Raw genomic sequence first — 16,876 nt, 5'->3', positions numbered from 1 at the left:
AAGTGTACCACAAGAATGCATATATAGTTTGTCGAATAGTTATAGGGCTCGCTTCGCTCGCCCTAATTATCTTTGATGTGCAACGTAGTGATTTAATGGGGTTGGCCGGTGGAAGTTTTTAGCAGATGGCGCCATCATAGCTTGCCCCGTCAATCCCTAGAATTGTGTCAAATTTTTGTTTTTGTAATACCCTGGATGCCAGCTCTTTAAGCCAAATCTCATAGAAAAAGGGGCAAGCTATGATGGCGCCATCTAGACAAACCTTTGACAGTTGCCAACCCCATTCTCTTTGGATGTGCACGTTGACTGGAGGTACAGTCAGCACCAAAAATAGCGAATCAGACTATCCACCATTAATAACTTAATAAACAGAGACATGTGTCTAGATCTACATTCATTAGAATGTTGCAATTTAAACTGAAACAAAACGAAAATTGTAAAATGTATTCAAACTCAAACATCTTCATTGCTCTCATAAATACAGACCGGACCTTGTAATTTAAGGGCACAGCGCAAACTACTAAAAAGATACTCTAAGTACCTGAGCTCGAAAAGGGTGAGCTATTTGCCTTATAAAGTTATAATATGTTATAAGGTAAATAGCTCACCCCTTAGCTTAGAGCATTTAGTAACTCACCCGGTCCGACCACTGCTAAGTACAACAGGCCATAGAGTACTGGCCCCTGTTTCACCAACGTGACAGGTGCGACGAATTGTAAAATCACTGTTGCTGACGTCACAGGCATCCATGGGCTACGGTTACCGCTTACCATCGGGCGGGCCGTATTCCTGTTTGCCACCATCATTGTATTATTAAAAAAAACTTTATGATATCGGAAAAAAACAGATATTTCTCTTGCTAAGTTTATGACAATTGTCACAAGAAACACTACAATTGTCACGAAATTCCGACATATAACTCATTACCTGTCAAGAATTACCTACAATTCTTCTAAATCTTTGACAATTGTCAGAAACTTCGCAGGAGAAATATCTGTTTTTATCCGATATAATAAAGTTTTTTTAAATAATACAATGATGGTGGCAAACAGGAGTACGGCCCGCCCGATGGTAAGTGGTAATCGTAGCCCATGGATGCCTGTGACGTCAGCAACAGTGATTTTACAATTCGTCGCACCTGTCACCGATGTGAAATTGGGGCCTGATAGTTCCACTACTTGACGTTAGATGTCGACTACGAAATAACGCGCGTTTTGGTAAGAATACTGATGTGTGGAGTTACCACTCTTTCTTTACTTATATTACTCTATGAACAGGCACAGGTGCGCACCTAGAGGCTAACATAACATATTATAACATTACACTCATCATCTTCCTCGCGTTATCCTGTTTTTTTTCTGCCACGGCTCATGGGAACCTGGGGTCCGCTTGGCAACAAATCCCGAAAATTGACGTAGGCACTAGTTTTTACGAAAGCGACTACCATCTGACCTTCCAACCCAGAGAGAAAACAAAGACCATACAAAAGCATTTATTGCGACCATAGTAGATAATTACATAACAACTAAATAAGACTAGGTAGTTTACATTATTATTTTTTTCCTTTAAAATTGGGTTTTCTATTTCTTTTATTGGTTGCGGTAGTGGTCCGGAGTGAAATATTTTTAAGCTAGAAGTACCTAGGTAAGGAAAGGTAGTATTTTTAGCGGAGATTTAGCGGTTTTACATGGCGGTATTTAGCTTGAAAGAAAGAGCTGTGTAATTTGACGAAAGGCCAAGTAAAAAGTGCCGAAGTTCTCTCGTTAATAGCGGGAAAGGACCTATGTTTAGGTTCTCACTGTCCTGCATCGGCATTATTAATTACTAATATTAGCATTGCATTATAGTGCGAATACAAGACACAATATGCGTTAAAAGGATTACGCACCTTAGCCGAACGTGTCCGATCGAGTATTGATTTTTTAGATATTACTTATGTTGGGATACCTAGGCTCTAGCCGGTATCCTAGGATGGAAAGTACCTATTGATTTTTATCTGAAATGGGCAGAACACACTCAGTTAATGCCAGTGTTGTTTTTGTTAAAAAAAAATATCAAGAAAATATTAGATTCAGAAACTGAGAATGATATTTTAAGAGATTTGGCGCGCCTACAGCTGTCTAAATTTGAATTAAGTGCTGAGGAAAGCATTTTCCCAGGACAAGATATGGACAAAGAGCACACTGAGTCTTTGTCTTGGACCAACCCACCTTCCCGCGAGGCCCGTGAGCTAATAGTAGCCGAGGAGATCTTACGCTTTGCCACTATTACTGACAGACCGGTCACATCTCTAAGCACACGGGCAATCCAGGCAGCCCCGGAATTGATATCTGTTACCCCAAGTAATACGACTAAGAAAAGTGATGAAGCTAAGGATCTTACTTCTGAGGTTGCAAATGGGGACGAGACGCCTGCGGTGAATCAGGCTCCTTCAAGATCCATCCGCATTGCCGCAGATGCTGGAACAAGCGGCTCACAACCACTTCAAAGTGGTAGCTTTGGAGTGTCACCACCTTTAGTCTCCAATTCTCCAGATGCTTATTTTCCGGTAAGGGGAACTCCTTTCCCAACTGAACCCCAACAAAATACTCACCCGTACCGCTTACCAGTGTTTAGGCCGAATATAGTACCTGTTACAAATCGAATACATGCCACTATAGCTCAAAATGAATTGGAACGCCCTACGTCTAATAGTCCAGTGGAGCTACAGCCGACGAGCAACGGTGATATCGGCCAATACTGGCCGCGTAACAACGGCCAACTGTTTGGGTATTTTATTCAACATTTAAAATTTATTCAAGGCTCAGATTTGTCTGGATCATCGAGCCCTGATTCTCAAGCTCCAACTCGCAGGGTTTCGAAGGTGCTGTCACCGTCGATACATAATTCTAATGATGAAATATCATCATTGAATCAAATCGTATTGCTAACTACTGAACTTGAAGAAACGGTTGCTAAGAATTTGCAAGTAATAGTCTCGAGCATGCTAAAGTATAATAAATTAGAATTAAAATCATTAAAAGAGGAACTTAACACTAAATTGACACTGTTGCAGAATATAGAGGACGAGACTGGTGTTGAAACAGTGGAAGGAGGTAACAATTATCTGGACGCACATAAACATGAGGGAGAAAAAGATGTCAATATTGATATCAACAACGTTAACAAGGGAGAGGTAATCCCACAAGAGAGAACATCAGGAATGAACAGAAAGGGAATTCCATTGGGTTCTGTAGACGTAGATAATACTTACGACCGGCCATGTGTAAGAAATCCCAACCTAAATATTTCTCAATATTTTGAAGACGATATCAGCGTTAACATAGGAATGGAAGCTTCAGATGAAAACGCAATACAGTCGGAATATTTAGTAGGAGACGAGTCGTCAAGAACAGAGTGGACAAGGCCAGAGAAACGAAGACTTGGTACTGTAATAAGAGACTTTTCGAGATCAATGAAGACGAAGGAGTTGCAACAGAAGAAATCGAGATTACTTAAGAAGGGCAGAGTTATTGCACAATCCATTGAAAACAAAATTTGTGACATTGACCAAGAAATCATGGATGTGAACAAAAAAACCTTGAGGCAAGTAGCACTTCCACTAGACCAGATTCAAGAGTATGATTGGGTTAAGGTGGCGAGTGTGCTGATTGCTAAGCGGACACCCGAAGAATGCCGAACGCATTGGAAATGGTTCCTTCACCCAAGCATCAATAACGGCGAATGGACTCTAATTGAAGCCCGAGCGATGGAAATTATAGCCCAACGTCACAACTTCCGAAACTGGGACGACATTGCAGAGGAACTTAATACTGGGAGAAGTGGTTATCAGTGTTACCAGTTCTTCCGTAAAAACTTGTGTCCACATTTAGAGTTACGCGGCCAATTCAGCCAAAAGTAAAATTACTTATCTAAGTCTTGAGTATCCAATATAAAAATAATTATAAAATTTCAAAGGCTACCTACTCTTTGGTAGATTTGATGGAATTAGGATTTTGAATTATAGGTATAGCTAAGACTAAATTTGAAGGCTAACGTAGGAAATTGTTGAAGGATAGGTACCTATTAGTTAAAATAATGATTAAAACATACGTTGATCCGTTTATCTACTCGTTTCTAATATTGTCCGTATTAAGGCAATGAATAACAAAAAAGAAAACATCGCTATTTACAATTTAGATCGATGATTAGTAATAATTGCTTACTGATTTAAGGATGCAGGGATATTATGGTGTGTATACTGTGTACCTACTTGCTCGTAAGTACCAAATAAAAACTTAAGGGCAAAAATGTCCTTATAACTCAACAACTCGTAAACGTAATTGGGAAACCGATGTCGTGCGAAAGTACCGGTCGTAGCAACACCCAGTCCAAGTGCAGACTGCAGGTGGGCAGACTCTTGGCCAGAAGGAACGGTGGGAAATGTATAATGGTAGCTAAGGTGGTTAAAGAGTGGAGATGGAGACTATCGACTAGGTGGTCAGATATCGTGGATAGCATTAGCAGTGGACCCATAATTATAAGAGTGGCGTAGAAGAGCAGACAAGTATTGGATAGTTGTTAAGGGACGTAAAATTATGAGATATGACTTCAGCAAGATCTTTAGGGCCTAATATTAAGATGGCTGTTTAATATTATAATAGTAGTGAGGATACCTTACTCGTATCTGTCCCTCTAGTTTAAGTGCTCTGTGTACCTATTATTGTACTTGTGATTGATAACAGTCAATGTCCAAATTTGTGTCAATAAAAAAACCTAGTTGAAAGGTAATTAACGGTACCTAGTTTTCTGTTTACAGACAGCTCATATTGAACTGGTTAGTGGTATTTATTTTTTAAATGGAGCAACAACAAGTTTATTGGTAATTTACATGTTCTTATAGTTATACCAACTTATACTTATGATATTTCGATTTTATATACTATATAAATATGCAGCTTGCTTTAAATATTTACCTTCTATTAGAATGCATCGAATTTAGGAAAAAGTGGTTGTGCTCATACATATGGAAAAATAATTAATTTGTTGTACTAACGCAAGAGATATCTTTTATAAAACCTGACCAGAAATGTGTGAGTTTTGTCACGAGGATGCTGTTTTTTATTTAGATAAACTAGTACAGAAACTGATGGTTATATACTATGATATTTTATATGTAGATAAGCCATACACTAACATATCAAGCGAAAAAAATGATGCCAACCAATGCTGCCAACGACACGGCAGCATTAGTTACAATTTGTTTACAACTTCATACGCAAATGCGTAAAAGAGACGGCACAATTAAAAGAATACCTAACCAAAAAAGAGACGGCTAGTTTGTCACTTGCGCGTGAATTTGGTAAATCAGTGATACCACCATAACACGACGGCAAACAGTGAATAAGGCGCGAAGCGTAAAACTTATTAAGAAAAAAATATATCAAAGACTAAGATGTTTGACAGAAGGTGCAAATCATTTTAATGCAGTTGTATGTAATAATGTACTCGCTACCGAAGTAAAAAGTTTTCATATTTAGTTATGTAAATAAAAGATATTATATTATACTCTTTATTCATCATTTTTCTTATACTATAGAAACATTTTGACAAAAAGCAAACTCAATAACAACAAAATCCTTTATTTTACTAACAATTTTATGTTATTAATAATTGTTACTGTGTGAGAAAATGAAATGCCTGACAATAAATACTAATTTTGTAGTAATCTTTGTATAAACAGCAATATCCTATTTACTTAATTGACGCGACCCGGACAATAGTATGGCAGTAAAAAACTTCAATATTAAAATTGAAATTTAAGTATATTTCTTTTATTTGTACGACAAGCACCAAACAACGAATGCAACTTACCATGACGCGTCTGCTATGATAATCTATGTACGCAGTTGGTGCGTCCTTGTCATTCTCGCTGATGAGAACATAAACTTATCTCGTTCTGTCAGCCGGCGAAAATGGCGGCTGGGTTTATTTAATTCAAGATTAAACCGAAGAAAAACGGGTTATTTCAGCTTTTACTTACCAATGATATGTGACGCCGTCAATTTTTTTGCGCTTCCGCGGATAATTTGAGCATTTCAACATAACGCAGGTCAGCATTTTGTTGCTTAATACACGTTATTTGTGGAAAAGTATTAACCGGTGTACACCTTCGCGCTTGCGTCAGGCAGACTGAGACAAACTCGTACACATGACACGAGGTGAGTGCTTCAATTTTGGAACGTGTATAACACATCTACATATAAAATATCATAGGTTATATATTATTTACTTATATTATTACTAAAATTGCTCTGATTTGGAGTAATTTGGAGACCTCTCTTGTCAGGGGCCCGATTTTTGAATTTCGACCGCTGGATTTCGTGTATTTCGTTCAATAATATCTCCGCTACTAGGCATTTAAATTCTACTAATAGAATTGAAAACGAGTGGTCAATACCATTCGATTCGCAATTTCTATCGCTCGTATTTCAAAAATTAGCATTTCTCCGTTTTCCACCGATTATCGAGTGCCGAAATCGAGCGATCGGAATTCAAAAATGGCCGATTTTTGAATTCAGGTCATCCTATATTCCTACCTATTTTTAATTTTTCACTTACTTTGTACCTGAATCCTAACTATTGCTAATTTGATATTCTTTATTGATGTTTTAGCATAAGTGAATGTTGCCAGGCACTTGTATTGCCACAACTCTTAATCAATTTAAAAGTCAATCAATGTTCTGGATGTTATTTATTAATTAAATGTTGTGAACAATTAGATTTTTCAATGTACATACATATATTTCGTTGCGTGGTGCGGTAGTTGTGAGATTAAAGTTTAGTTTGGGCGGTAAACCGAGAGTATTCCTTCAATCTCAAGGCGTTTATGTTGATAAAACCGGTGCTGTCGCCCGGAGAGAATCCGCCGGCGACGTCCATTGAAACCAACTCTTTATTATACAAGCTGGTTGCACTTTTGCGGGCTAGTATTGTCACTGGAACAGGAAACAAATTATTTAACATTTTATTCATCAACCACGTCATCTAGTGTTGATGGCTTAAAATGACTTCAATGTCTGTCACAGACAGCGGTCAGGTAAGTCTAGTTTTACTTTTCCAAGTTATTATATAGCAGTAAGTATAGTAAACGCAATAAAATAGCGCCGTCCACGACAATAATAATAAGACACGCGGCATTGTATGGAAGTTAAACCTTTTAATTAATTTACTCCTACAGTCGTTGACTCATTGTGTACATAGGTACTCGTTGTCATAAATCTTACCATTTCCTTTGAACAGTCTGACGGTGACCGTGCCGGTTACGGTCTCTTGTGACATCTGCAGACACCGTGAAGTATAAGTCGCTTCAGGCGAAAACCAAAATCCGTTGTAAACGAAGTCGGCCATCTTGTCTTGGAGGTATTTCTTTAATCTGTTGAACGAGAAAAGCATACAGTAGCGGAAAAAAATATCAAATCTATTTGAATTCGTATTTCTGGAACAAGACGTCCGTCACTTGTAGTATATAAGTCGATAAAAAACAGAATATCGTGTTAATTCGTAACAATATTTGTAAGAATTGCAGACAGCTTCATAAGTTCCCTCAATAATCATATAGAAACTATACAAACGTCTAAAAATATAGTTATAACTGGGGATATAAATATAAACATAATACATAAACTTAATGAGCAATCCCATGAACGTACGAATAGGCTTAGCTATTTGAATATGTTATCGACGCATGGTTTACTTCCAGGCCATTTACTTCCTACTAGAGAGAACAATTGTCTTGACCATTTTATGTTAAAAATTGATAAACGTAAAACATGTGCCACTGTCCTAGTATTAAATACATCTATAACAGATCATTGCATGATATTCCTAAAATTAACAAAAATAAATAATTCTAATTACTGTCCAAAAACAAAAACAATTATTGATTTCGATAATGCGCTTTCTAAGTTAGAAAAAGAAAATCTCTCAAACCTATGCACTTACACAGATCCCAACAAATTGACCGAAATATTAATTAATAAAATAAGAAATTGCCTAAATGAAAATACCATTACCACTAATATCTCTCAAAAAAATCGCACTATAAAACCATGGATAACAAAAGGAATGCTAAGATGCATAAGAAATAGAAATAAAATGCAAATGAAACTGCGCTCGGAGCCTGATAATATAATATTAAAAATAACATACAGGAGATATCGCAATTTCTGCAACAACCTAATTAAAAAATTAAAACGTGCATATGATAAAGAACAGTTAACAAAACACATTAAAAACCCGAAAAACTTATGGAATACAATAAACAATATCACAAACCGAAAACCTAACAAGTCCGAAAATAATGAATTGTTAGACATTAAAAATACCCCTCTTGAATCTGTAAATGCTGTTAATAACTATTTCTCTGATGTTGGGAAATCACTAGCTGAAAATATCTTAACAAACATGACCCATCAACCTCATACAGCCAACCAACCCTCAAATCCCCTATTATCTTCTTTTGTGTTACTGGAAACTGATACTAAGGAAGTTCATACCATTTTAATGAGCCTAAAAGCCGATAGTGCCCCTGGCTGGGATAACATCTCCGCAAAATTCCTCAAAATGGCTAGCAGCTTTATTGTACCCGTTCTCTCTCACCTATTCAATCTATGTTTTAGTAACGGTATTTTCCCAAATGATCTAAAGAAAGCAATTATAACACCCGTATACAAAAGCGGGAGCAGAGACGAAGCATCCAATTACAGGCCAATTTCAGTATTACCAGCTATTTCAAAAATTTTAGAGAAACTCCTTAACAACAGACTTATAAATTACCTCGAGAAGTTCAATATCCTTTCAAACTCACAATATGGTTTTAGGAAAGCTATGTCAACCGAAGATGCGGTAACAAATCTTTCTTCTTTGATAGTAAATAAAATTGACAATAATCAAAAATGCTTAACAGTGTTCTTAGATCTTAAAAAAGCTTTTGATACCGTTTCTATTCCCTCTCTTATCAATACTTTAGAAAACATAGGCATAAGAGACATCCCACTGAAGCTACTAGAAAATTATCTCCAAAACCGCACACAAAGAGTTAAAATAGGAAACCACATCAGTGAGGAATCCAATATAACGTTTGGTGTGCCCCAGGGTAGCGTGCTTGGACCAACCTTATTCCTTATTTATATAAACGGACTCTGTGATATACAAATAAAAAATGGTCATATTGTTTCCTATGCAGATGATACCGCTATTGTTTTTTCCGGAGAGACATGGGCAAATGCTAAAAATCATGCAGAACAAGATCTATCCATAGTAGCTCACTGGCTTAACTCTCACTTACTTACACTTAATACAGCTAAAACCAATTATATCTGCTTCACAAACTATAAAAGTTCTCAACCAAGTAATGATTTCAGAATCAAAATCCATACATGCATTAATCCACAAAATTGTTCCTGTCCTTCTATTTCGAAAGTAGATAATACTAAATATCTTGGTATTTTAGTTGACCAACGACTCACCTGGCATTTGCACACTGAGCTAATAATGTCCCGTACCAGAAAACTAATTTGGATCTTTAAAAACCTGAGACACATAGCCTCCAAAAACCTACTGAAGCAGATATATTTAACCCTAGCTCAATCTATCCTTACTTATTGTATACCAGTTTGGGGAGGCGCCACAAAAATGAAATTTCTAGAACTTGAAAGAGCTCAAAGATCTCTATTAAAAGTAATTCATTTCAAGCCTTTTAGATACCCTACCATAGACCTGTATAAGCTATCCGACGTTTTATCTGTTAGAAAACTATACATTCTTTTTACCACTTTAAGACGGCACAAATCTTTGCATTTTCAATCCATTGTACAAAATAGAAGAAGAAAAGATAATATTTTACCAACCACGTCTATTAACACTACCTTTGCGAGTAGACAATACACCACTAGATCGAATAAATTGTATAACTTCATCAATAAACAAATAAACATTTACCATTTACCTTATTATGAATGCAAAAAATATATAATGGACTGGATTAAGTCGAAAACATACCTTAATATAGAAAACATATTACTAAACATTGCTGAAATTGAATAAATTTACTTATATACATACATCCAATGCACATAAATACGAAAAGGAAAGAACATACATCATACATAGATCATAGATACCGAACTCATGTTTTATATATTATTTCAAGAGAATACGTTATGTTAGTTTGTATTTCATTAGATTTTATTGTAATATAATTAAGAGTTATTGTTAAAATAAGAGAAGAGCAGTACCTCTTAACACAGGTAATAATTTACTTAAAAAGAGGTACTAAATACTATAATGTTATCTGTAATTTACTCTTGATTGAATAAATAATTTTGATTTTGATTGAATAAATAATTTTGATTTTGATTTGATTTGATTTGAAGAATTATCAGTTCCGTCATGGGGAGACCTCGTGGAAATAAAAACTTATCAGTAGCTATAAAAGAAGCAATTGTAATGGGGTACAAAAATGGCTTAACGCAATCGACGCTGGTTAAGCAATTTCAACTTCATCAGTCGACTATATCGAAGGTTTTAAAACGCGAAAAGCTTCACGGATGTGTAAAAAAACCCAACAAACCTGGTCGCCCACGCTGCACATCACATTTGGTTGACCGCAACATTTTGAGATTAGCCAGAGACAATCCACGATTCACGGCGAGCGACATTATGCGAGAAATATCGGCTGGAGATTCAGTTTCTGTGACCGTACGTACTATAAGAAATCGTCTGATTGATGGTGGACTTCGTGCTCGTCGCCCTGCTAAGAAACCACTTATTTCCAAGAAGAATCTGACAGCTAGAAAAAAATATGCGAAAGAACATCTTTCTTGGACTGCCGAAATGTGGCAAAAGGTAATTTGGAGCGACGAATCCAAGTTTTTACTGTTTGGAACAGATGGAATTACGTACGTACGACGCCCCGACAATGCTCGCTATGACCCCAAGTACCAGCTCCCTACAGTCAAGCACGGCGGCGGCTCCCTTATGGTATGGGGATGTTTCAGTGCAAGTGGCGTTGGTCCGTTACATCGAATAAACGGGATTATGACAAAGGAAGTATATGAAGAAATATTACAAGATGTTTTTCTTCCCTGGGCACGCCAAAATTTCGGCAGGGCGTTTATATTTCAACAAGATAATGACCCGAAACATTCATCGAATCTTGTTAAGCAGTGGTTCAAAAAACGTAGAGTGAGGAATTTGGAATAGCCCAGTCAAAGTCCGGACTTGAATCCGATAGAAAATCTATGGAAGGAGCTAGGACGTCGTGTGAGTGCAAGAAAAGCAAGAAATATCAATGAAAGATTTGAGCAATTAAAGGAAGAATGGGGACGCATTCCAAATTCTTTCCTCGCCAAGCTGATTGCATCATTGCCCCGAAGATGCCAAGCTGTTCTTGATGCAAAGGGTTTCAGTACCAAGTACTAATCATATATTTTGATTTTCAGTCAAGAATCTGTTATTTTCGTTGTTTTTTTTTGTTAATAAACCACTTTTACCCATACTTTGCGTTTTAGTTATTTTAGGTACTTTTAAATAAATTTGTGCAAAACGAGTGTCTTTTATGATATCATATGAATGTAATATATGATTATACTCTCCATTTAAAGAGCTTTAATATGATAATAGTTAAGGTAGGTTTAGTCGATCACATATAGAAATATTTAATAAAAACACAAATATGATAGATTATATATATTTCCGCTACTGTAGATACACGTGCAAACTCGAATTATAACAATAATTCGACAGTTATATGGTAACATGGCTGGCCGACGTTATTTTTTGTTAATTTGTCAGGTCTGTTTTGCAACTCCTTCAGTACGTTAGTTTGTAACGAACCAACATTGATGTATAATATATTATTTTATATATCTTTGGATGGAACTCAGCGCCGTTGACTGGACAGAAATGGCTTTGGACAGCATGGCGGTCCTTGGTGTCAGAGACCAAGATCCACTTCAGGTCGTCGTGCCACAGCAGTAAGTTGGACGGAATTTACTTGCAAGGATGCAAAGGCGATGTTACTAGATATTGTTACTTTACCTCAGTACCTCTCTGTCAAGCGAGTAAGCTTCGAGGTCTAGATGAGAAGCGTGTAAGATTGTGCCAGCCGGTGTTTCGTACAACCCTCGAGACTGCAAACAATAATTTATTTTTGGTACACATTAGTTCAGAAACTTGCTCCGAAACCGAGTTAATATCTTGTCTGTGTATGATAAGGATGCCGAGATTTTTAGTAATACGGCATAATATATTTTTTTAACACGTTGGCTGCCCACCATACTACACCTACAGTATTGCTCCCACGCCCAATAGAAATTTAAGTGAGCTTTTGATCCCACCTGTGTTGCTCATGGCAGCCAACGTGTTAATTAAGTGGGTGTAAATTAATGAAATGGGTAATTGGGTACAATGGGTACAGTACCTTTAAGCCAAGGAATCTATTTTCGACGATGTCAATCCGGCCGATGCCATGTTGTCCACCCAGCTTGTTCAGGGTTTCGACCAAAGCCAAGGGATCAGTCACTACCAGGGCCTTCTCGTGACCGCTAGGTATAGTGGCGGAGATCGGCACACCTGACAATAAACAGGGAAGTGTTATATGGACCGGTAGTTTTAATACTATATTGTACACAAAACAAAGGAATACTAAGACGATTAAAACAATGAAAAATTATAATTGTTGGAGCCTGTATGTTGCATTCAAACTGGGACTTAGAGCGACATCTAGTGGCGAGTAGAAGAAATAAATAAAGTTTCTAATTAGTTTTGTACTAGGTGACGTGACACGTCGTCAATTATCAATATTATCATAATCAATCACGAATCGTAGGGAACCATACCGTACATTAGTCTAGATCCTATTACTATTATGGATATGTGACAAAGAAAAAAAAAACAAGATATGGATTTCTCTTCTAGTAAATTGCTTTACCTTTGTCAAAACTGATGTCAATATTGCACGGGTAGTCTTCCGTCTGCTGGAGGTCTCTAGTCATCTTATAAATGCCGTTGGGAGGGATGGCTGACGGGTCTTCTAGAACCCCTGATTCATAGCTGTATAGGATATGAAAGGTTTACTGTACACACTTGGGGCTTTGAAAGCAGACAGACGGACTACTACTGTTACTATGATTACGGAAGTTTAAAATAACAATGTTCTCTACCTCTAGCGTAGAATGATGGCCACTAAGACACTTGTTCGAGTCACTTTTGGTAAGGTTTAGTTAAAAAAATATTGAAGAATTATGTTTTTTCCGTATTTTTATTATTACAATGTTACAATTGTTACATTTATAAATGATCAAAGCTTCCACGAATTGGCTACAAACATTTTACGTCTCAGTTACTCCATATAAAAATTAACTGTCATAGCTACGAGTAAGACGCATCATTCGACGCGAGAGATAGGTATAATTATAATTGGTAGTTTGCCAGTGACATACGAAGCTTACTTCGTATACTTAGGTATAAATGTTGCTTTTATCGCTGACTGTACTTTTCTTTCCACAGGCAACTAATACTCATCGCGACAATTCTAAAAACCCTAACACAATTAGGTTGTGCTGTTTTATCACAGAGTTCCTATGGCCACCTGTCTCCATCATCGGATCAGCTCGATGGGACCATAATATTGCATTGTCACCCAACTTACATAAAATATGTAGGTATGCAAAATTTCAGCTCAATAGAAAACCGGGAAGTGGGTCAAATTTAACTTGAAAGGTTTGATTTTAATTTGAGGCCCAGACAACGGGACAGATGAAACTAAATAAAAGCTTGTAAATATAATATTGCCTATTACCTTATATGCATGATGTTTTCGTCGGTAGACCAAGGCTCTTTCGGCGTAGCAGAGACGGGGATGTTTTCCTTCTTGGCGAATTCTATAAGGTCACTGCGCCCTTGGAACCTCTCGTAGAATTCTGGTAAACGCCACGGAGCGATAATCTACTCAAACGAAAGTAAAGAAAATCATTTGCCAAAGTTAACTTCAGCTTTCTTTAAAAAAAACACCAAAGTGAGTGTCCGTACCATAGTTATTTCGGGTTAGAATGTTTTGTAGGACTATGTCAAATTAACTTGAAGAAAGTCTTACCTTGCCCTCCGGCCAGAGAGAATACACACTCAATTCGAAACGAACTTGATCGTTTCCCTTGCCCGTGGCGCCGTGGGAGACGTATTTCGCGCCCAACTTCTTAGCGGCGTTGACAATGCCCACGGAAATGCACGGGCGGGCCAGGGAGGTGCCCAGATAGTAGCGGCTTTCGTACACTAGTCCCATTTGGATGGCCGGGAGCATGTAGTTAGTCACGAATTCGTTGCGTAGGTCTTCCACGATCAACTTAAATTAGCAGGGTTAATATTTTTAGGATATAATTAAATAATTAATCTTGTGACTTACGTATATAACTTAATTTACGACTAGATTAATGGCAACTTAGTTAATAAAATGAAAGTAGCCAAAAGAGTTCCTTTATACGACAGCAAGCATAGGAAACTAGTACAGACATCATATCTAAATTATAAAATGTATTACTTATTGAAGATATTCTTTATGTTCTTATGAAAAAAAAAAGAGTATGTACCTATATTCAAATACAGTAATAAATATAATAATATACTTACATCTTTAGCTCCAATGGCTTTCGCCTTTTGTTTTGCTTTACCGAAATCCTCGTCTTGGCCGATGTCAGCCATATAACACACTACATCATAATTTTTTTGGATCAACCTAAAAGGGAAATTGATGAGAGAAAGTATGTACAAACTAACTAGATTTCTTTATAAGAATTATACACTGCGTCTAGTGCAGGGTATAATTGTTGTAAGTATTTACGCATCTAAAAAAATACTGTGCAGAAAATTTACATATGATTCGTTATGCAGTATACCATTTTAAGATGCAGCTAGTATCCAGGCCGCCGGAATATGCGAGGACTACGAGATCTTTGGCCATTTTGCAAGTGTCCGGTCTTCGAGGATTGTAAGTAAACACTGAGTCGAGCGACCAGCGTTGGGGTGTTGTTACGACCAAATGCTGAGCACATGCGAATCGAACGCTTTAGTGAACCAGCGAAAGCGATCCCGGATTAACTAGCTTTTGTACGACAGTAATTACATCCCATTTGTCGGTGGTCGCTAAATCACGCAGACGTCACGGTGTTTCGTACTCTTCTACTACTTCAGACGGTTCAAATTCCTCTTTGCCCAAAATAAAAGCCGCGTCCCGACGTTTAATGTGATTCGTACAGTCGACATCAAAGATATCGTAACATTTTTTGCCTTAACACATTCAATACCACTAAGTGCTACGGGTTACGCTCGTAGCGCGTAGCCACGGTTTCGTCGTATGTAGCGCGTAGTCGCTACGAACAGTGTACCCGACAGTCGGGTTCTTGGTGTTGAATGTGTTAATACAAAGGAGTAAGGTGCAAACGTGTTAAACATATTTTGACGTCGACTGTACATTGAGCTTCGATCTTCATGTAGGGCTAACTGCAATGTCTACAAGACGCAGTTATGCGTCTTGTAGACTGTAGGCAAACTCGTAGGTTGGGCTATATCTCGTTCTTGAGTCTATAGTAGCACTGGTTGACTAAGCATTGGACTCGCTTGAGCTCTGTAGTAAATGTTAAGCAGTCACAAAGCACCCGCGATAACCCCGAGCCAGCTCCAGAGACAAGGTGACCTCACTGAACAATAAAACACCTGATTAGACGATTAAATAATTTAATAAACGTTTCAACACTTTAATACTGATAATGAAGTATGTTGCTATTATAAAGTTGTCTAAGTTATATGTATATTAAAATGTGAATGTTATTCATCTATTTGGAAACAAATAGTATTTTATATTGATAGGTATACTTACTAGAAAATGCCATGATTGTAAGTGTACAACTTAATCGGTTTAACATATAATGTTAAATGAATTAAATTCTATACTTTTTTTTTGTTTAACTATTTTTTTGGTTAAACATCTCAACTACGATACGACTGATTAAGCATATTTATTTCAGTAGCCTAGTACTTATAATTTGTTGCACTTAATTTAGTACTAGTTGTATAACCAAGAGTAAAATCATATCATCCTAAAGACGCATAAGCGAACATCAAGCTTGGCGTTAAAACTCTTTCGGCGAATAAACTATAGTAGTAGTAGTGGTGTAGTTATAGTGTGCAGTATAGTACCTATAGTATTCGCGATAGACCGTCTATAAATGTGAATTAAACTATAGTTGTTTTATGATTTTACCCTTGATCATACAGTTGATAAATGTTTTAGATTTAGATGGTTCCAGCAAGTAATTAACATCGGTAAATATTTAAGATAATGTAAACACGTCCAATTACATATAATACGACTAGTCGAATTAAATACCGGTACTCAAGTGATTGATTAACCTTTTGAGCGCCTAATATAGCCTTTCACGTTGACGCCATTGTAATTCGACAGAGAAAACTATGTTTCTCTCTCTGTTTCTACCACTTGACCACGAATTGCAAGAATTACGAAGGGCAATTACACGATTTACGTGATATAATCCGTCAACACTGCCTTATACATTTTTTTTTATACTCTTATTATTGCTGTACTCTTTATTTATTTCTAAGCTTAACTCAAATATAATATAGAATCAGAGCTTAATTTAACAACATTATATCACGTTTTCACGTTTGGTGTATTACCGGGGCATCAATGCCATCCGTGTGCCAAGGTTGACGCCCAAAGTGTTAGCCAGCCAGTCCCGTAGCGAGGAGTTTAGGCTGGGCCCGAATTCTACGCAAAAAGCAAGCACACGAACGGACCCTAGCATATCCAAATCCTATACTC

General features: G+C 37.1%; 1 protein-coding gene across 1 annotated transcript; it reads right to left on the bottom strand.

Annotated features, from left to right (window-relative positions):
• Positions 1–6,717: 6,717 nt before the first annotated feature.
• LOC134805062 (argininosuccinate synthase) lies at positions 6,718–15,065 on the bottom strand. The gene is made up of 9 exons (XM_063778347.1): positions 14,934–15,065; positions 14,668–14,773; positions 14,138–14,383; positions 13,844–13,989; positions 12,974–13,095; positions 12,464–12,615; positions 12,082–12,173; positions 7,266–7,414; positions 6,718–6,977 (listed from the first exon to the last, which is right to left on the bottom strand). The coding sequence occupies exons 1-9, from the start codon at positions 14,996–14,998 to the stop codon at positions 6,814–6,816; spliced, it is 1,242 nt and encodes a 413-aa protein (XP_063634417.1). The 5' UTR covers positions 14,999–15,065; the 3' UTR covers positions 6,718–6,813.
• Positions 15,066–16,876: the final 1,811 nt, after the last annotated feature.

This window comes from Cydia splendana, chromosome Z (genome assembly GCF_910591565.1).
Source record: "Cydia splendana chromosome Z, ilCydSple1.2, whole genome shotgun sequence".
NCBI classification, from domain to species: domain Eukaryota; kingdom Metazoa; phylum Arthropoda; class Insecta; order Lepidoptera; family Tortricidae; genus Cydia; species Cydia splendana.
This window is presented reverse-complemented; position numbering and strand designations above follow the sequence as displayed.